The 20107-nt window shown below is 64.2% G+C and overlaps 2 protein-coding genes across 2 annotated transcripts; one reads left to right on the forward strand and one right to left on the reverse strand.

The window, feature by feature from the left end:
* The first annotated feature begins 1681 nt into the window (after nucleotides 1-1681).
* Nucleotides 1682-9677, forward strand: SIGIRR (single Ig and TIR domain containing). Its single transcript, XM_032415065.1, has 11 exons — nucleotides 1682-1882; nucleotides 3573-3729; nucleotides 5404-5570; nucleotides 6495-6693; nucleotides 7126-7259; nucleotides 7369-7509; nucleotides 7895-8038; nucleotides 8280-8382; nucleotides 8448-8598; nucleotides 8847-9036; nucleotides 9358-9677. The coding sequence occupies exons 3-11, from the start codon at nucleotides 5564-5566 to the stop codon at nucleotides 9519-9521; spliced, it is 1233 nt and encodes a 410-aa protein (XP_032270956.1). The 5' UTR covers nucleotides 1682-1882; nucleotides 3573-3729; nucleotides 5404-5563; the 3' UTR covers nucleotides 9522-9677.
* A 1098-nt stretch (nucleotides 9678-10775) lies between these two features.
* On the reverse strand, nucleotides 10776-19828 carry PKP3 (plakophilin 3). The gene is made up of 14 exons (XM_032415016.1): nucleotides 19748-19828; nucleotides 18009-18204; nucleotides 15380-15459; nucleotides 14618-15243; nucleotides 14407-14530; nucleotides 13880-14084; nucleotides 13399-13573; nucleotides 12822-12939; nucleotides 12580-12750; nucleotides 12315-12500; nucleotides 11639-11792; nucleotides 11230-11422; nucleotides 11071-11158; nucleotides 10776-10811 (listed from the first exon to the last, which is right to left on the reverse strand). Exons 1-14 carry the CDS (start codon nucleotides 19826-19828, stop codon nucleotides 10776-10778), a joined length of 2433 nt encoding a protein of 810 aa, XP_032270907.1.
* Between the last annotated feature and the right edge of the window lie 279 nt (nucleotides 19829-20107).

Below are 20107 nucleotides of genomic sequence, written 5' to 3' on the forward strand. Positions count from 1 at the left end.
GCACGGGCGCCCAGGAGCTGGGACTCAGAAGCACTCCCTCCACCTCCCCCCAACCCCCACTCACGGCATATCGGGGTCGCGGGAGGCTGGTGTGCATGTGGGGAAGTCTGTGTATATATGGGGGTCTTGGAGGGCCCGTGTGTGTTTTAGGTGTTTGTGAGCAGCACGCTGTGGTCTGTGAGGCCCGTTCCGTCTGTTAGGGCTCAGACTTGGTACAGACCTGACTTGAACTCTGACTTACCCCTGCCACCCACAGAACTGGGGTGGGGGTGCCTCTCAGCAGTCACAACACAGGAAAACCAGCCCAGTTTCCTGAGCCTCCCCCTGACTTGTGGGACCCAGATCCTGCCCACTGCCATCCTGGCTGGTCAGGGGGCCCTGACCCCACCTCTCTGGCTCCCCTCAGCCTGCAGAACTTTGTATAATAAAATGAAACCTTTTTGTATCAATTCTGGGCCTCTGGTGGATTGTGTTTGTTCTCTGATGGGAAGCCCAGATGGGGAAAGGTCTGGAATGTGGTAGCCTGCTGGTCCTCATCTCGCGTTCCTTGGATTTCCAAGTGAGGGGGGGCTTTATTGAGGTCCTACCCTCCCCGCACTTGGGGTTTAGGGACAGGAGTCAAGGCAGGCTTCCTGGAGGAAGAGCTGGGGAGGAGGGGCAGAACCACCAAAGATGCCCCTGGGGACAGTGGAAACTCTGAGGAGTCCCCCAGGTCCTAGACTCTCTGGGCTGGTTGGGCCAGTTTGCCCTCTGCCCCCAGGCTGGGTGGTTGCAGCTCCGAGGCTTCCTGGCCTCTGAGAGCAGGACAGTCTTAAGCGCCAGACTTGGGCGCAAAGCGGGACTCTTGGGTCCGCCCTCCGGCCCTGGCTGCTGGGCGGGGCTGCACCTGCCGCCGCCGCCGGGCTCGTCGCCGCTGCGCACCTGGCCCAGGTGAGACGTCCCGCCCCGCGGTCGCGCGAGCCCCAGGTCTTGGCAGCAGGTGAGTGGCTCAGACCCACGGGGGTGAGTGGAGCTCGCTGGCTCCCGGGAGCCGGGACTAGGCTTGGAGCTTGGGGGCCGGGGGGGGGGGGGCTTGCCCAGAAGAGCCTCTGGGCCGCGGCGGGTGCGGTCCCGCAGGAAGTGGCTCGGAGCCGGGCCGGCTGCCCCCGTCGCCCGGAAGCCTGAGTTTGTCCGCGTCCCTGCCCCTTGGGTCTGGCGGCGGGGCGGGGGGTGGGGGACGGCAAGGGCTGCTTTTCCCGCTCCGCCCGACAAGGGCAGTGGCTTCCTCGTGACCTTTGCCCAGGAGAGGGAGGAGGAACGCCGAGGCGCGCGGGGACCCTCGCCTCTGCCCGGAGCTCGGATCCCAGGCCTCCCCGGGCTCCGGGGGTGTACGGAGGAACCGGCTGGGGCGGTGCACGGCGCTGGTCGCCGGGCGGAGCTACCGTCATGCGCGCGCCCCCGACCTGCTGTGCTAGGCCTGCCCGCCGCCCGCGCGGCCCCCCTGCGCACCCCGACCTGTCATCCGCGTCCCCCTCGTGCGCGCCCCAATCCGCCGTCCGCTCTCTGTGAGCGCGTCGGCCTCCGTGCGCGTTCCCTTCTCGACGACACCCGAGTCCCCGCCCTCTGCGCCCGCCCCCGACCAGCCTTCCCACTGCTCCTGGAGGGTGGGGGACTAAGTCTGGCCCTCCCCTCGGAACGGCAGACCGCCGGGGGTGGGGTGTGTAGTGGAGGAGAACCGGGCGTTGCGGCCCCTGGGGAGCCGGACGGAGCCCCTCGCCTGCGGGGCCACAGCCTTTCGTGCAGTTCTTCCTTCAGGAGACACGTCGGGGGCGCAGCGCGTCGCAGATGAGCAGGGGATGCTGGAGACTATGGGGTGCTCAGCAGCAAACCAGACGGCGGAGGGGTGGGGAATGGGGGGGATCGCCTCCCACCGCTTGAGCCGAGGGAGTCAGAACTCAAGCCAGAACATAAGCTCAGGAGCTGGATCTTTCTAGGAACCACCGGGTGTGGGGCAGAGTGTGGTGGGTGGTGGGGGGAGAGGGAGGGGGGCTTGGATTCGGAAGGGCCCTTCCGGACAGTGCCTAAGGCCACGTGGGCTTCTTTGCGCTAACCTTGGAGAGTGGGCCTGGGGGTGAGGGTGTACTTTAGCAGCAGAAGGGGAGGTGTCCTGTCATGGCTGTGAGATGGGGACACAGAGGGGCACGTAGAGGCAGTCTGGCAGGAGCTTTGAGAGGCAGCAAAAATGGTTGGGGCTCTTTGCTTCCCACCTGGGTGCTCCTCTGCAGGTCACTGACTACTGTGGGAGGTAACCTGGGCATCAGGCCCACTGAAGCACCTTCAGGGAGGGGCTGGAACCAGTGCTCATGTGCATCCAGGAAGCTGAGGCTCAGTGGAGAAAGGGTGCAGTCAGATCTTCCTACAGTTCTGTGGGGACCCTGAGCCCAAGATGCACCATCATCCAAGGGTCTTGAGGGCCACGGGGGGCGGGAGGTTGAAGAGCAGGGCTGGGACAGGGTCAGATTAAGGACATAGAAAAGCCAATATTGAAGGTGGCCCACTGGCGGGCCTCTGACCCTGGGTGGGTGAGAACAGGGACAGGGCCTGAAGGGGACCCTTGCCTGATTTCTCTGGGTAGTGATGCCAGCCACCTATTGCTGGGCCTTGAGTCCCAAGTCAGTCTGGGTGGGGGTGTGGGGGGGTCAGTGGTGACAAAAGGAGATACTGGCCGCCCCCCACCTGGGGTCAGAGCCCAGGAGCCTCTGTTGAGGCCTTTTCTTTGCTCCCTTATCTGGAAAGGCCGGGGGTGGGGGGTGGGGGGTGGGGACTGTCCTCCCATCCCAGCCTGAAGCTAAGGTCCATGTGATAACACAGCCCCCTTTTAACTGCTCACTGTTTGGGGACTACATGGGGGAATCAGATAGGGAGGGGGCCCAAAAGCTCTGCTCAAGGCCCTATTATTGGCAGGAATTTCCACAGGACCCTCCTTACCCCAGCAGGCCACAGGTCAGATACACACTGGGGCTGCTTACTTGGGCCAGGGGGAGCAACCTGTAGGCCCCCACCATCCTTAGTGTAGCTTCGTAGGCAGTGTCCAGGAAGCTGGCTCTCCTCGTGTGTGCGTAACATGGCCTCGACTGGGAGTCTCCTTAGGAGCCCCCCCCTCACATCACCCTGGGCTCCAGCCCCTCTGCAAGCTCCCCTCCACCCTCCAGGCTTGGCCTCGGGAAGTATGATGCCTGGGTGGGCTGGGGTGGGCCCCAGAGGAAGGAGCCGCTTGACTCAGAGTTACAGGAAGAAGCAATGCAGGCGGGGCAGGCGGGGCAGGCGGGGTGAGAACTACCAACTGCCCGCCTGCCTGGGATGGGGGTGGCTGCCTGGGTGGGGTTTAGGTCTAGGAGAGGATGTGACTGCAGAGCCAGGAAGCTACAGGGAAAGTTCTGATTAAAACACACACAAACAAAAGACAGGTCCTCACTGTGCTTGGTGATGTGTCCTGGTGCTGTGGGCCGCAGACCGGGTTGGGGGCCCAGCTGAGCAGAGAGTTTGCTCCCAAGCACACGTCAATGACCTCAATGACCGACATTCCCCACCAGGAGGAAAGAGCCGGAACCAGGTGACTTCGTGTACTCCCATAACAGCCCTGCCGCTCCGCGTGAGCCTGTGTCCTCATCCTTGGACACCATTCCAACCTGAGGCTGGTTCTCCGAGTCAGGCCTGGCTGAGGGGAGGCCTGCGGCATGTGTGCGCATGGTATGTGTGTGTCCATAAGAGCAGGGGGTGACAGGAGGCTGTCCGCACGCCACGGGCAGCAAGGGCAGCTGTGAGGTGCAGTGTGTGTGGTGTGGGGCTCGCGCAGATGCTCACGGCCGTGCACCCTGTGGGAGCTGCTGCGGGCACGTACGTGCTGTGTGGGGGTGCGGCCAGAGTGCCGGCGGTGTGGGGAGTGTGCAAGGAGGCCCACACGCCGAGACAGTAGTTCAGGTGCGCGTGGGGAGAGGGCTGTGTGTGCATGGGGTGTGCAAAACAGACGATGCAGGGGACGGTGTGCAGGGGGAGGGCGCCTGTCCCTGGATGTGTAGTTTGGCCCTAACTTCCAGGAAGGCTCAAGGCTGCCTTCCCAGGGGTAAAAGCTCTTCTGAGCTTGAAGACGTGGGAGGGCCGCTGCAGGACTTTCCTTGGGATCCACCGAGCTGGAGACATGTCCTCTGGGCACACTGGGGTAGGGGATGCGAGCTGCCCCGTCTTCCATAGCCTCCCCATGGACTGGTTCTCCTGCTTCGAGGACCTGCAAGACTGCCCTCCACGGGAGCGCTTCTGGAAGGAACCTGCTCACCCCTTCCCTGCCTGATGCTCCACCGATTCCCGAGGAAATCCCGTCCCAGCCAGACCCCAGGCTTCTGGCTGTGCTGAGGCCGGGCCAGGTCCACGGTGGCATCACCATGCAGAAGGAATGGTGGGGAGGCCAAGAGACTTGTCCCTGCAAAGCCTCAGGGGCCCCAGGGTGGGGAGGATGGCCTGAGGCAGGAGTGGAGTACCTGCTGGATCACTTGGGTGAACCTGGCGCCAGGGAGGAGGTGGACCCAAGGCCCTGGCTGTCAAGGAGGCTCTCAGTGAAGGCCCCGACGCTGGGGGTTTTGGCCCCTCCTTTCAGCCCAGCTCACTGTAGAGCTTTCTGTGTCAGGAGGCATGAGTGGCCACTGCCAGTCCGGGTTGGGAGTGGTCCCAGCCCCCACATAGGAGAGAAGAGCCACCTCCGGGTGGGGTGGGGGCTTCCCTTGGAGAACTAGACAATGTGGACAAGAGTCTTTGGTTTTGGAAATGACAAATGGGTGGGGGGGATGCAGGTGTGGGACCCAGAAGGAGGTGGGACCCATGAGGCCTGTTGGAGCAGACTCAGGCCAGCCAGGCCTCCATTGTCCCCTCCTGCCTCCATGACTGCGGCCTGGCTCAGCCTTGGGTGCTGCCGTGCCCATACACACACGGGCACATGGGACATGTCCAGAACAGAACCCTGCAGGGGGAGTGCGGCTCAGAGTCCAGCAGCCCACACTTACCGTGTGGCGGTGGGCAAGTTTCACCTGCCCCCCTCTCTCCACGCCTGGGTGAGCTCGGGGCTGCCCTGCAGCCCTCCTTGTATGTGGCACCCCTGTCCCAGGGGGTAGTGGGAACACAGCCACCTCCCAGCCTCATGAGGGGTGCCAGGGGTGTGCATCCATGGTCCCTCCCTCCATCACGGTGACCCTGGGACAGGTGAAGTTCACTCTGAGGGCCCCTCCCAGCCGCCTGGGCTGTGCCCACTCCAGCCACACGTGACGTGCTCCACACGCTGCTATGCTGGCGTCCCCAGAATCCATGGGGCAGCTGGTGCAAAGTTACATGTTAACTCATCCAGTTCTTGTTGAACTTTCTCCTTTGGGATGGCAGCAGCCTTTGACCCGTCCTGGTGCCCTGACTGACCGGCCACAAAGACAGAGAGTGAGTCTTACCCACCCCCTGGGGGACCAGTCTGCTCGGCCAAGGAGCCCCGTGGAGCCAGGGGGTGGCACCAGTGCCCAGCCTGCCTCGAGGAGGCCCCGGCCAGACCATGGCAGGTAGACGGGTCAGAGAGGGACAAGCATGGGCCCCACTCCCACCTCCTGTCCCTCAGGCTGGCTCCACCTGTGATGTTGCCTGGGCTCTCAGCTTGGCCTCCAGCCAGGGGTACAAAGGCTTATGCTTGCCCCTCCCACATAGCCCAAGGTCCTGACCCCACGATTAGGACAAGCCCAGAGCCCTCTCCTGCCCAAAGCCTCCAGACCATGGTTGTGGGGGGTCAACAAAGCTCAGGGACACTGGGAGTGGGAGCTGGTGGGGGGCCCCCAGGGGCAGGATGAGTAGATGTGGGCTGCTGAGAGACCACCCCATCAAGATGATGGTTGTCTCCTCTCATGTCCCACTAGGACTCTTCACCCTGATTTGAAAATCAGAAAATTTAGGTCTCAGGGATCTGGGAAAGCTTGCCCATGACCAGGAGTAGAGGGTCCTGGAATCCCATGCTCCCATCCCAGGTGGAAGATGCTGGCAAGCTCAGCACCAGTGCTCACACTTGCTGCAGCTTCCCCAGCAGAGGTGGGGGGGCGAGGGCTGCAGTGCTGGCTGCTCACCTGGGGTGGGCATTGCAGCAGTGGGCAACGGGTGTACACAGAAAATGTGGGAGCTGGGCTCATGTCCTGGGTGGATGAGCAGCCAGATGGGCCCCCACTGGTCTGGGGTGGGTCAGCTCAGCTATGACTCTAGCCACGGCCTTCCAGAGCACATCGAGGGCAGGCAGAACACCCAAGACCCAGCTGCTACTGGGGGAAGACATGCCAAGTGCCAAGCCCTGTCCCTGGTGGGACTTGTGCATGGACATGGTGTGGCCACCAAGCAACACATGCCACTAACCATCTTGTTTTTTTCCTGGCCCACAGACCATCTGTGGTTGGTGGGACCCCAGCATCCCAAGCATGGCTAACGACTGGGTCCTCTCTCTGTAGGCCTCTGTGACAGGGCCCCTGACTTCCTCTCCCCCACTGGAAACCAGGCCCTGGGGCCCACCCTGGGCAGTGTAGTGGCTCTGAACTGCACAGCCTGGGTGGTCTCTGGGCCCCACTGTCCCCTGCCCTCAGTCCAGTGGCTGAAAGACAGGCTGCCGCTGGGCGATGGGAGCCACTATGACCTCCATGAAGACTCCTGGTAAGAGATGGAAGTGTCCAGGGTCAGGTGACTACCCTGGTTCTACCCATGGCCACCTATACCCTGGTCTGTAACCACCTGGACATGGGCAGAGTGCCACTCTTGACACAGACTAAGGGTTAGTGACTGCAGGGACAGGTGGCCCCTGCGGACAGGCGCCTTGTAGACTGCCCAGCGCCATGGGTGCCAGCACAATCCTATGGCCTGAATTAGGCATTGCCCCCCAAAACCCAGACCCAGGATCAGGGTGACTATCCCCAAACAGATCCACACCCCCACCAGGTTCTGGCTACTTCTCTTAGCTAGTCGGGCAAGGATCACTCAGGAAGCTCACATCTGCAGCCTCTGTGGTTCAGTCTGACAGGTGGGGCCTAGGGGCATCCACTGATGCTCTCAGGCCCCAGGTGAGAGGGCTGGGCCTGATCTCCCCAGGGTCAAGGACAACTTATCAGCGGTGCTTGTGTCCAGTGTTCTGGGGGTCAACCTGACCCGTGCTGAGGACTATGGGGCCTTTACCTGCTCCATCCGGAATGTCAGCTCCTCTTCCTTCACTCTTTGGAGAGCTGGTGAGTGGGGTACACTGGGTGGAGGGTGGAAGGGAAGCCTGGGGAGCCTTGAGGCTCGGAGAACGCTGGGTGGGGGTGGCAGTGGTTCATGCTGTAGCTCTGTCCCCAGGCCCAGCAGGCCACGTGGCCGCGGTGCTGGCCTCACTGCTGGTGCTGCTGGCCCTGCTCCTGGCGGCCCTGCTCTATGTGAAGTGTCGCCTCAGTGTGCTTCGCTGGTACCAAGACGCCTGCGGGGAGGTGGAGATGAACGGTGCGTGGGGCCGGGGTGGCCGAGGGGGATGACTTAGCTATGGGGCCTCCCCAAGCTCAGCTCTGGGTGGGCGGGTTGCCTGGGCAAGGGGGGTGGTGGTGGAGGTCTGCAGCGGGGAGGCGTCAGCCCTCGGAAGGCTCTGGCGAGCACACAGTCCCGGAAAGAGCCAGCGCTGGAGAGGGTCTGGGCGCGGCCTCGGGGCGGGGTTGCGGGCGTGTGTGCGGGATCTGCGGGGTCGAGATGTGGCGGGCGGGACTGGTCCCCGCATGCGCGTGGGGAGAGGTTAGAGGACCCGGACTGGGGGGGGCGGGTAGTGAGCCGCGGCGGCCGGGGAGTGGTGGGCCCGGGCCTAGAAAGCGGAGCGCTGACCCGCCGCCATCCGCAGACGGGAAGCTCTACGACGCCTACGTCTCCTATAGCGACAGCCCCGAGGACCGGAAGTTCGTGAACTTCATCCTGAAACCGCACCTAGAGCGGCGTCGGGGCTACAAGCTCTTCCTGGATGACCGCGACCTCCTGCCGCGCGCGGGTACCGCGGGCCCCGCCCCCGTCCCGAGACCGGGCCCCGCCCTCCCATAGCCCCGCCCCACCTAGCTCCGGGTCCCGCCCCGTTCTGGGCCCGGGCCCCGCCCTCCCCTGGCCTCGTCCAGGCCCCGCCCCCGTCCCGAGGCCGGGCCCCTCCCTCCCATGGACCCGCCCCCGCCCCATCCAGGCCCCGCCCCTCCTCGGCCCCGCCCCTCCTCGGCCCCGCCGACGCCCGGTTCCCGCAGAGCCCTCCGCGGACCTGCTGGTGAACCTGAGCCGCTGCCGGCGCCTCATCGTGGTGCTGTCGGACGCCTTCCTGGGCCGGGCCTGGTGCAGCCACAGCTTCCGGTGGGTCCGGCGCTGGGTTGGGTGGGCCCCCAGCCGCGTCCCCCCTGACGGTCCCGCCCCCGCAGGGAGGGCCTGTGCCGGCTGCTGGAGCTCACGCGCAGACCCATCTTCATCACCTTCGAGGGTCAGAGGCGCGACCCCGTGCACCCCGCGCTCCACCTGCTGCGCCAGCACCGGCACCTGGTGACCCTGCTGCTCTGGAGGCCCGGCTCCGTGGTGCGCAGAGGGGTGTGGGGAGGAGCCCCGAAATAGGGCTGGGTGGTACCGGGCTCCAGAGAGGGGCTCTTCCACGGGCATCTGTATGGGATGGGGGTTTGTGAGTGGGCCCGTGGGTGAGGGCTGTGTGGCCTGCTGCCCAGAAGAGGGGCTTCCTTTGAGATCCCTGGAGCCAGGTGAACACACCCTTCCAGGTGTGCTCTTTGCGGCCGAGGGGACTAGGCTAACGGCCCCATCCTGGCCCCTAGGCGCCTTCTTCAGATTTTTGGAAAGAGCTGCAGCTGGCGCTGCCACGGAAGGTGCGGTACAGAGCAATGGAGGGAGACCCCCAGACCCGGCTGCAGGATGACAAAGACCCCATGCTTATTGTACAAGGCCACGTCCCAGAGGGTCGGACTCTGAACGTGCAGCTGGACCCCGACCCCGAGGGGGACCTGGGTATGCTCAGCTGGCCCCACCCCTGACCCTGAGAGGCTTGGCCTGGGCTGGAGGTGGGGGGTCCACAGGGCCAAGGAGCCCAGAAAGGGGTCCAGGTGGAGGGGACTCCTCCCTGCAGGCCATAGGTGGGCTTGACCCCCCAGCACACCCTCACTGCTTCTTTCCTGGGGGCACTTGGGCCCAAGGCCTGCCTGGGAACCTCCAGGACCTCAAATGCCACCATGCAGGAGGGTGAGCAAGGAGTGACCCCCATACATGGGCCCCGGCAGAAGTCAGGCCGTGGGCAGCCTAGCCTTAGGCCTGGTGGTACCCTCTTCCCAGGTGTCCGAGGGCCAGTCTTTGGGGAGCCGTTAGCTCCACTGCATGCAAGTGGGGTCTCGCTTGGAGAGGGCCGGGGCAGCGAGGTAGATGTCTCCGACCTCGGCTCCCGCAACTACAGCGCCCGCACGGACTTCTACTGCCTGGTGTCGGAGGATGACGTGTAGTCCCCACCCGCCAGAACAGCAAGATCTCCAAGGACAGCTGGGTGCAGGGTGGGGTGGGGTCTTTCTCCTCTTAGCAGGACTACCAGCCCTGAGACCCTCAGGGAAGGGGAGTTGCTCCAGTGTGCCTCCTACTGCCAGGAAATAAAGTCCTTTTAGATCCTGCCTGGGCCTCAGCCTCTCCTCTCCTGGGGCAGGAAGGGGGTAGGCAGCCCCTGTGTGGGGCACCCCTCACTTCTGTCTCAGGCTGTCCGTGGCCCTCAGCCCCTCCCCTTTCTTATCCCCACGTTCACTCGGTCACAAATCTGGCTGTTCCTGCCATCCTGACCATCCTCCATCCTGAGCCAGCTCAGAAACATCTCTTGTAGTAGCCTCTTTGGGTCTATCTGCTTGGGGGCGTGACTGTCCCCAGCCCTGTTCTGATCCAGCAAGGTCCTGGGGGAGGGGGCAGGCCTCTTACATTTCAGGTTCTGAGCTTTAAGGAAGAAGTCTTTTGCTGTAAACATATGAGTGGGCCTGGTTTGGTGACATGGGATCCCAGGACTCAGTCGGACAATGTGAGTCCCTGGTCAGGACACCCCAGGCCCAGCGAGGCAGGGCAGAGAGAGGTGTTGGGTGTGTTTGCCACATGAGGACGGTCCAGCAGGGCAGAACCGAAGCCAGGAGAGCTCCCGGCTCTCCCAGGAGTGGTCACTCCTCTGTGCACAAGGCCCTCAGCTCTACTGTGTCTGGGCCTCAGCTGGCATCAGGGCTGACTCTGCTGTCTGCCCTGTCCCCTCCACTCTCACCAGCTCTCCCGGAGAGGTACTGTCTTCCTTGTCCTGGCCTCCTGACCTGGAGAAGCCACTGGGTGTGCTCAGGGTGTGAGTATCCTCAGGGGCAGGCATGGTTGTGCTCAGGGACACTGCTGAGTCCCTGGATTGGACCCCGGGTTGGGCCAGCCGAAGAAAGTTGCAGGGCTGTGTTCACGGCCACCTTTATTCCCAGCACTGGGAATATTCCCAGACCTGGTCACCACCCCACACACCAGAGCAGCCTCAAGCCCTGCCCTACCCCCTGCCCTATAGAAGCCAAGTCCCTGCAACCAGCCCCCATCCCCTCCCTGGTGCCCTAGGCCCTTCAGAGTTGCACACGGGGCTCCATCGAGAGGCCCCAGGCCATCAGCCTCCGCCGGGCTGGCCAGTGAGCAGCGCAGAGCTGAGCCTGTCCCTTGGAGGCTGGGCCACGCTGCATCCTCCTCCTCCAGGAAGGCTTCACCTATGGGCCCAGGAAGTCCTCCTTTCGATAGCCCTTCTGCAGTGGAGAGGGGGCCCAGAGTTAGGGTGCCTGCCTTCCGGGCCCTGCTCTCCCCAGGCCCCACCCTTCCTGGTCTGGGCCTGGACCCCTCTCTCTGGGTCTCTGGTCTCCTCTCTCATGTTTCCCACTCCCTGAGTCTCCTGCTCCACAGGAGTTCCTCGGCCCACCCCCCTCCCCACTGCCCCCCACCCCTGCCAGCCCGCCCTACCACCCCGATGTCCTGCGCCCCTGCCTGCCCCAGATCGCCAGAACATACCGCCCGGAAGTCTCGGTGAAGCTTGCTGTACCGCCACAGGTTGGCCAAGAGGCTGGAGGCTGCTCGGGACGGCTTCTCACTGTCGGGACTGGCGGGGAGCTGGGGTCAGCAGAGACACAGGCTGGGCCGTGGGGCGGGGTGCGTGGGGGAGGGGCTCACCTGTCCCGCTTCTTCTTGATGAAGACCAGCTTTCGGAGCCCGTCGAAGTAGAGCAAGTCTCGGGCGGCAATGGGACTGGCCACCACCAGGTTGTTGAGCACGGCGATGATGTTGACCAGCACATCGGCTGGGGGAGACTTCTCACCCACGCTGCCGGGAAGCTTCTCAATCAGGTGACTCACCACCTTGGTGGCTGCCGGGAGGCCAGGAGGTCAGGGGGGCGGGAAGCCAGCCTCCACCTCCACTCCCAGCCACCTTAGCACTTCCGGTCCCCCCCACCTCCCGTCTGTTCACCCAGCGCTAGCTTGCCAGGGGCCAGCCCAAATGGACAGCAGAAAAGAAGATCCAGGTGCGAGCCCAGCTAGGCAGGGTGAGGGCAGAACCCAGGCTTCAGGACGGCCTGACTCACACATCTCATCCTTGTTCCTGGCATTCCGAGACAGGTTTCGGATGAGGCCAGTCAGTGAGCGCAGCTGGTGGTGGTCAGCGGTCCGAACCCGGTCCAGCAGCGGGTTCAGGATACGCTCCTGCCCCAGAGCCAGGCGGCTCAGCACGCCCGCCCACTGCAGGTGGGAGAGGAGCTGGTGAGAGCGGGCGAAGCCCTGGCCCCCGTGGCCTGTACTCTAGGTTGGTTCTTCTCTCTGTCCCTCTCTCCCTCTCTATCTCCCCAGCCAATCTTGGGGATTCTGAGGCAGGACTGGCCCCTCGCTGTCTCTCGCCTGCTCAGTGCACCGTCCCCTAAGAGGTCTCCCTGCTTTTGCCTTCACACCCCAGCCAGGAGCCTCACCAAGTGTGACTTGGGTTGGCCCCTCCTCAGCTCAAACGTCTCCTTAAAGCCAGCATAGAACCTAAATCTCGGGGGCCTCCGGGGCCTGTCTGGTTTGGGATGCTGGCCTCATGCTCTTTGCTACACTTCAGGTGTTCCTCCGGCTGCATGTCCCGTCCCTCCCTCTGATGTCTTGGCTCATCCACGTATTTGCACTCGTCCTGCCATCCCGCCCCAACAGAATAAACTCCTAGAGCCCTCCTGTGCCCTCTCTGTTCACCCGCGTGTCCCCCGTGCAAGGCCAGGCATGGGTCCTCACCCTGCGGTCGCCCGCGGTGATGTTCTGCAGTGCCCCAGCGGCCGCCTCAGTCGTGTGTGGGTTGAGCTCACAGCGCTGCAGCAGCCGATTGTACAGCCCCACGATCTGGGGGCTCCACAGCCACTCGAGACCCTTGGGGTCCTTAGACACCTCGGCGAAGGTGAGTGTGTCGGCCGTGAGGGGCAGCTGGGTGGGAGGTGGGGAGGGTCAGCTGGGCTCAGGCCGGGGGGCCCCCCAGCTCCCAGCTGCCCAGGTCCGTGCCCACCTCTCGAAGCCGCCGGCTCTGAGGCGTGAAGCAGCCCACCACCTCGCTGGATGGCACCCCAGCCATGTCCCTGCGGCCCCTGCCCTCGAGCCGCTGTAGGGCTGATGGCGGCATCTCGTCATACAGGCGGTAGGACAGGTTCCTCAGCACGCACACAGCATTCTCCACGCTCTGCAGAGGGCAGACCGTGGTCAGACTGGGCTGGAAACCCCCAGGGCCCTGAGGCAATGGCCGCCCCTCACCTTGTCCTCGCACTTGCCCACGTCCAGGGCATGGTTGATATAGGTGACCAGGGCATCCACCAGCCCGTGGCACTCACGCATCTTCTGGCGAGTGGCCTGGGAAGCTGAGCTGAGGTTCCTGTGGGTGGAGGCAGATCAGAGATCCCCAGTGGGAACCAAACCCAAGGGCTGAGACCCTGAGCCCCAGCCCTCTCCTTCCCCTGAGCTGGGCCGCACCCTTTAGCACCTGATGGCCCTGGTCTCTCTGCATGCCCATCCCCCATTCACCCCTCTGAGTGTCCAGAGTGGGGGTTATGAGTGTCAGATGAAGTCCCCGATTTAATGAAACCTGAGCCTGCGCCCCCAGGACCTATGACATCTGACATGTCAGCCACACCCAGCTTCCTGTCCCACTTCTGCATCAGCACCTGCGCCTCGTTTGGCCAGCCCCCCCTCCCCGGCCAGCTCCACCTTGCCACTCAACCTCAGGGTCAAAGGCCCCTTCTCTGGGCCTCCCCTGTCCCCTTCCAGGCACTCAGCTCTCTCCCCATGGCCACCCTCTTGGCCTCTCCCAGCTGACTGCCCCCTACCCATGCACCTGAGGAACCCCGTGGCATTATAGAAGATTTCAGCCTCGGAGGCATTCTGCTGGATGAGGGGTGGTCCCCCCGCCCCGGAGAGGGGGCTCAGAACCAGGTCCGTGAGCTGCTCCAGTGTGTCTCGGGCCAGGCGGTCCTTCAGATGGTCGCTGGAGGACAGGTTCCATAGGATCCCTGGGGCAGGTGGGGCCGCGGCCGCGGTCAGTGACAGCCTGCTGGTCCCTCCAGCCCCTCCAGGTGGCATTTGGAGCCTCCCCCAGGACCCCCCAGAGAGCCTGCGTGTGAGCTGCCCGTCCCGGGGTGTGCACAGCAGAGAGCACACGCTTGGGGACAAGGGGTCTGGAGGCTAGCTGGGGAGATGTGCCACTGGAATAGCTGTGGGGGCGGAGGGCAGTGGTGGGGACCGAGAACAGAGAAAGGGACAAAAGGGCGGAGGGAAGGAGAGGCGCTGGCGCGGGGCTGTGGGTGAGGCCGGGCCACCTGTGACGTTCTTGCGCAGCTCGTCGTCTTGCTCACGCAGCGTCCGCAGCAGCTCGAAGATGCCGCTCTCCTCCACCAGGGCCAGCTTGTTGTCGGCGTTGTCGTAGATGAGGTTGCGCATGGCGCCCGTGGCGTGGCGCTGCACCTCCTGGTTGGCGTGGTTGAAGAGCTTCACCAGCCTGGGCACAGCCTGCAGGCTGCGGGCCTGCACACAGGGCACGTGGGTGTGAGAACGCGCGCGCACATCGCACAGGTGTACGCAGGTGTGTGCAGGCGTATACCGATGACGGGGACGCGGGCCGGCGCCCACGTGTTCCGACGTACACGGCTGCACGGAGAGGGTGCCTGTGTGTGGCTGGGTGTGGACGTGTGCGCAGACCACTCGCTCCTCCCCCTTCTCTGCTGGGGAGGCTCGGGGCCACATGGGGTCCGCCCAGTCAGCGTGGGGCATCCGTGAGAGGGGGTCAGGGGCCAGAGATCAGGGAGGGGGGGGGCCGAGCGGGTGGTCAGCAGGGGTGCCTGGTCACCTGCTTCTTGGCTCCAGCGTCACTGTAGCACTTGTGCTGGATGTAGGCTGCTCCCAGCACCTGCAGGTTGGGGTCTGAGGCCATGAGGTACTTGACTGCCGAGGGCAGGTCAATGTCATCAAATCTGTAAAGACGGGTCAGGGGTCAGTCTACCCTGGGGACGGGCCAGGGCCACGGTAGAAGTCCCCTCCCCAGGCCAGGCCCAGCTCACCCGCTGCTGAGCCTCTGCAGAGTGCGGTGGCCGCCGTAGCTGTCTAGTCCACGCACATCCGGCAGGTGGCTGGCGTCGGCCAGGCTCAGGCTGAGGCTGCGCACGGACGGTGCTCGGGCCACAGGCTCCAGGACACCCCCTGGCGCCGCCCCGGCCCCGACGCGGCTGCGATGGCTGCCCTGGAATCGCTGGAGGGTCCGCATGGCCGGTGCACGGATGGTCCGGCTGGGCGGCCCCTCGGTAGCCTCCGGCCAGTCCAGGCCCCCTGCCCGACTGGAGCTGGCCTGGCGCTCATAGGCGAAGGCCCTGTAGGCGGAGGCAGCCGGGGGCTCCAGCTGCTCGGACACCACGCTGTAGCGGTCATCCAGGCCTCCAGCCCCCAGCCTCAGCGAGCGCAGGGACAAGGTGTCATAGTCCACCCGGCTCCCCACCCCAGCGCGTTCGTGGAAGGATAGGGGCCGGGTAGGCATGGGTACAGTGGGCTGGGCTCCCCCATACCCTGCAACCCCAAAGGTGCTGCCCCCGTTGTGGGCAGAGCTCAGCCTCCGACTGGAGCTCAGGTCCACAGCTGAGCAAGAAGACCAGGAGGCAGGGCTGTAGGTGGGCTTGGCAATGTGCCGGAAGGTCTGTAGGGAGGGCAGGGAGGAGAGCAGTGAGGGGGCGTTGGGGGCTCACCAGTCCCTCTCCCTGACCCTGGAGCTTCCAGCTTCCCCCCAGCCTCCCCCACGAGACTCTCCAAGGCATGGGGAGAGTGTCACTCACAGAGGTGTTGTCCCCACCGAGGCCCTGGGAGCGGGAACTGAAGCCAGCCTGCAGGGTGTGGTACTGACCGCGGGATGTGCCTGCCGACAGGAACAGTGGTAGCCTGGCTGGGTCAGATGGCTCATGGGTCTCCTCCAATATCAGCCCTGGTCGGACCTCTCCCACAGCCCCCTGCCCCTCCAGCTGTGCTGGGGGATGGGCACACTCACCCCCCTGACCTCCTGGTCACCTGAGAAATGTGCCAGGGACTCCATCAGCTTTCCAATCCCTGCCAGGGCACATGCCCGGCCCCCTCCTCCAGGAAGCAACGCTGACCTCCTGTGAGCCCGTCCTGTGCTGTGGTCACACAGGAGTGATGCCGCACTTGCCAAGGACACACAGTCCCCTGTCCCACCTGGAAGAGCCACACCCGCCCCATCCAGCCACATAGAAACTGGGGGTGCTGGCGCCAGCCTGACTCTGGTGAGTGGACAAACAGGTGGGTGGGTGGAGGGTGGAGAGATGGGGGAGGAGGAGGGAGGGCTGGTGGGACCGTTAGAAGGATGGGCGGATGGATGGGAGGATGGACAGATGAATGGCTGCTTAGATAGCAGTTGGGTCAAAGTCAGACAGAGACAGAGCGTGGGAATGGACGGGTAGGTGGGCTCCATGGTCTCTGGACTGGGCGGGGGGCGGGATCAGCCTCTGCTAGGGTCCCTGCTGGGGTCACGTCTTGGGGGAGAAGTGTCATATGTCCCCAGAGAGCCTGGGCAGGTGACCGGCTGAAAGGACTCATGTTGTGGGAGAAGGAGGAGGCCTCAGCCTCTCCCCCAGCCTCTGCGAGCTGGATGGTCTGGGGGCTCCCCTCCCAGCACACTCCCCAGACCCGCCCTGGTTAATGAGGCTTCTGGGCAGGGGCTATTAACCCTTTGACGCTAGTGAGGCTCAGCCTGGGGGGACACACCTCCAGCCTGGGGACCTTACTCCCACCCCCAAATTATACTCCTTCCTCTAATTGGCAGGGTTGCCAGGGTGGTAATTAACCCCTCCCTGCTCCCTCCTCCACCCCATGACCCCTGGGCACCCAACTACTTAGCCACCAGCAAGGCTGAGGCCCAGGCAGGGGAGGACTCAGGAACCCAGGCTGCTCTGGCTGACCCTCTTCCCCTGCCAAGTGGCCCGCATCTGGAGACCTGTCCCAGGAAAGGGCCCTCTAAAGGTCATGTGAATCACTGTGAGAACTGGTATCTGGACTCCTGACATCCTGGGAAGTTCCTCTTACTATCTAACCTCGATCCCTGTTGCTGCAGCCTGGCAAGGGAGGAAATGGCATTTCCAGAACAACTGCCCTGAACTCAGTGTGTGTGAGACCCTTTAACATGCACGCACGCACAGGCACACGCACAGGCACACACACAGTCACATGCACATCCACACCCGCACACACAGGCACACGCATATCCACGCCTGCACACGCACATCCACACCCAGAGGCACACGCACATTTGCACGCACGCACAGGCACACGCACATCCACACCTGCACACAGGCACACGCACATCCACACCCACAGAGGCACACGCACATTTGCATGCACACATAGGCACACGCACATCCACACCCAGAGGCACACGCATTCGCACACACAGGCACACGCATATCCACACCTGCACACACAGAGAACACGCACATCCACACCCGCACACACAGGCACACGCACACCCACGCCTGCACACACATCCACACCCATAGGCACACGCACATTTGCACACACGCACAGGCACACGCACATCCACACCCACAGAGGCACACACACATTTGCACGCACACACAGTCACACGCACATCCACACCTGCACACACAGGCACACGCATAGCCACACCTGCACACGCACATCCACACCCAGAGGCACACGCACATTTGCACGCACACACAGGCACACGCACATCCACACCCAGAGGCACACGCATTCGCACACACAGGCACACGCACATCCACACCCGCACACACAGGCACACGCGGGGGTCTGCCTGGCACTGAGGAGCCACTCCCGCACTTGCTGTTCTCATGAAGAACAACTGGGTCAGGCCTCCGGGGCCCTCCCTCGCAAGTCCACAGGGAGACCCTGGTCCAGACAGGCAGTTGGCTCTGGTCCAGGTTTCCCAGACCCGCCCCCTCACGTTTCTGTCTGCTCATTCCCTTGGGGCCTGGGGGTGCTGGGGAGGGACGCTGGAGTCTGGGTGTCTGTGTCCCAGTGTGTTTGTGTCCCTGTGGGACTGACGTGTGTGAGCCTGCGTTAGTGGGGCCGGACGTGTACAGGTTCCGGGTTTGCGGACAGAGATAGGCCCTGCCTGGCCTGCCATGTGCCAATCCTGCCATGTGCCAATGGCGCTCCGGGCCGAGGGGACAGGTGGGGCCCAGCCGGGCTCGGCCGCGAGGACCCCAGGGTCCCTGCTGGGTGGTGGGAGGCCGCACCCACGTCTTCTCCCACACCTGGTGGGGCAGGGTGGGTGACTCAGTGCAAGGCCTCGGTGAGTCAGGGCGCTGAACCCCAGCGCCAGCCCTACCAGGCCTCTGGCCCTCGTACCACCACACCCACTGAGGCCACCGTTCCCACTGCCCGGTACCCACCCTGCGGGCATCCGCTTACCTCTGGCTGCCTCGGTGGCCCCCTCAGGCTCAGCTGCCCCATTGTGCCGAGCCTGCTGGCCTAGCTGCAGGAGGCGGGCGCGGACCTGTTCCTGGACGCGGGCTGCCCGCAGCTGCTCGGCGTCCGGCCCCTCTGCGCCCCGCCGGTCCAGCTGCAGGTCGGAGGGCAGCGCCAGGGAGCACACACCGGCCTCAGGCTGCAGGGCCGACAGCAGGAAGTTACCGTCCTGCATGGCGGCAGATGCGCCCGGCGGGGTCTGCTCCTGGCGTGGGCTGCTGGGGCCTCCTCTGGCCTGAACGTCTTCACTGTCCCGGCCCTGAAGTCCCCTCCCCACTGGCCTCGCCCAGAGCCGGCCAGGAGACAGACGCCGACCCAGCCCTGAGCTTGGCTGGGGGCGGGGACACCTGGGCCAGGTAAGAGGGAGGGGCCACCACCTGCTTAAGGTGGAATTTGGGCGGAAGAACAGGCTGACATCCTAGCCTGGCCTCCCTATTCCTTCCACATCCCAGGACAGAGCAGCAGGGATCCGGACCCGTCTTAGTTCCCAGCTTTTGTTCCCAAGCCACAGTGGGCCCTACTGTCCTGCGTGTCAGGGAAGGGCCAGGGTAGGCCACTGGGTAGCCTACGGGCAGCCACCTCCGTAAGTCTGAAGGGGGGCGGTTTTCTCTACCTGGGTGACTGGGGGCTCCAGGTAGCCCCTCGAACCAGGCAGCCAACCCTGAGCTAGGCAGGGGTCAGCGCTAAGAGTGAGGGTTGGGGATAAAGGGCTTGGTGGAGTTTTAGGGTAGAAGAGGGCCCTATGGACCTTGATCCTTGGTGCCCAAGAGATCCCAGAAGCAAATGGATAGACTGGCCCACCCCCTAGGCTCATGACCCTCCTGATCTCTGTCCTGTAGACCCCAGAAGTTGCCCCCATCCCCCCAACTTCTGTAGAGGCCTCCAAAGGGCTGGCTTGGCCCTCTCTGGCACCCCTCCTGGCCTCCTGCCCCCCGGGCCATGGGGTAGAAGGCCATTCCCTCCCCGTGAGTCAGGGCTCAGCTCAACAGAGCTCTGACAAGGCAAGGTAGGCAGGACTGCTGCAGGGCACTGACTCAGAGGGGCCCTCCTGCCCAGGCTGGGGGTGCAGGAGCTGGGTGTGTGTCAGGGGAGGAAGAACCCAGGAGTCTGACAGAACAGTGATGAGGAGGGGTCGGCAGCAGGGGTGGGGAGCAGGGCCCAGGCTTAGCAGGGCTTGCCCCCAGAACGTTTCCCTGGGGTGCTCCCATCCAGCTGGACCAGCATGCTGCAAGGCCTCCTGAGTAGGCCTGGAGTGAATCCAGGATAGGCCCCTGGTGGACTGAGTAGGGGCAAAGGGTGAGCTGACCAGGGCTGGAGGGGTGGGGGCTGAGTGGCCTCAGGTACCTCCTGCCCCCCCCTTGAGAAGTCACGGTGGGGCCCACTCTAACAGCCTCTTATCTCCCATGGGAGGCCTTTACCCTGGTCCCCTGAAGACATTTGCCTTAATCTGTAATCAGTCTTTTCAGGGGATGTGGTCCCAGGTGGGGATGGTGGTTGGGGGGCCTGGGGGTGAGGAGGGAGGTCTGCGTCAGAAGGCAGGCCTAGGAGTGAGGTCAGTGCTGGAGAGGGGTAGGGGTGGGGTGGGAGTAGTTCAAGGGGGAGCAGAGGGTCCCCAAAAATCTCGAGGTGAAGCCTGGGGTTGAGCTGCTGGGCCAGGGTGGGTGCTCAGGTGGGAGACCTACCGTGCTGGTGGTCTGGATACTGCCAGCCCCATGGCTTATCCCGGAGGCCACTGCTGCAGGCCAAGGGGTCCTGGGCTCCATCCCAGGCCCAGTGCGTCTGTCCGGGGCGGCCTCTCACTGCAGTACGGGACTGTGGGGGCACTAGGAGGGCGGGGTGGGAACGCCCGCACGCCCAGCTCATCAGACCGGTTGCTTCCCTGGGAGACGTGTTTTGTGTGGAGAAATCCTGGGAGACAAGTTTGTGCGGTGCTGAGTGCACCTGGAGGCACACGCCGGGCACGGGCCTGGGGCCCGCCCTCCATCTGGGGTCTACCTGGGCCCACCTGGGGCCCTGCAGAGCCTGGCCTGGCAGCCTGCCTG

This window comes from Phoca vitulina, unplaced genomic scaffold (assembly GCF_004348235.1).
Source record: "Phoca vitulina isolate PV1807 unplaced genomic scaffold, GSC_HSeal_1.0 scaffold16, whole genome shotgun sequence".
Classification (NCBI taxonomy): domain Eukaryota; kingdom Metazoa; phylum Chordata; class Mammalia; order Carnivora; family Phocidae; genus Phoca; species Phoca vitulina.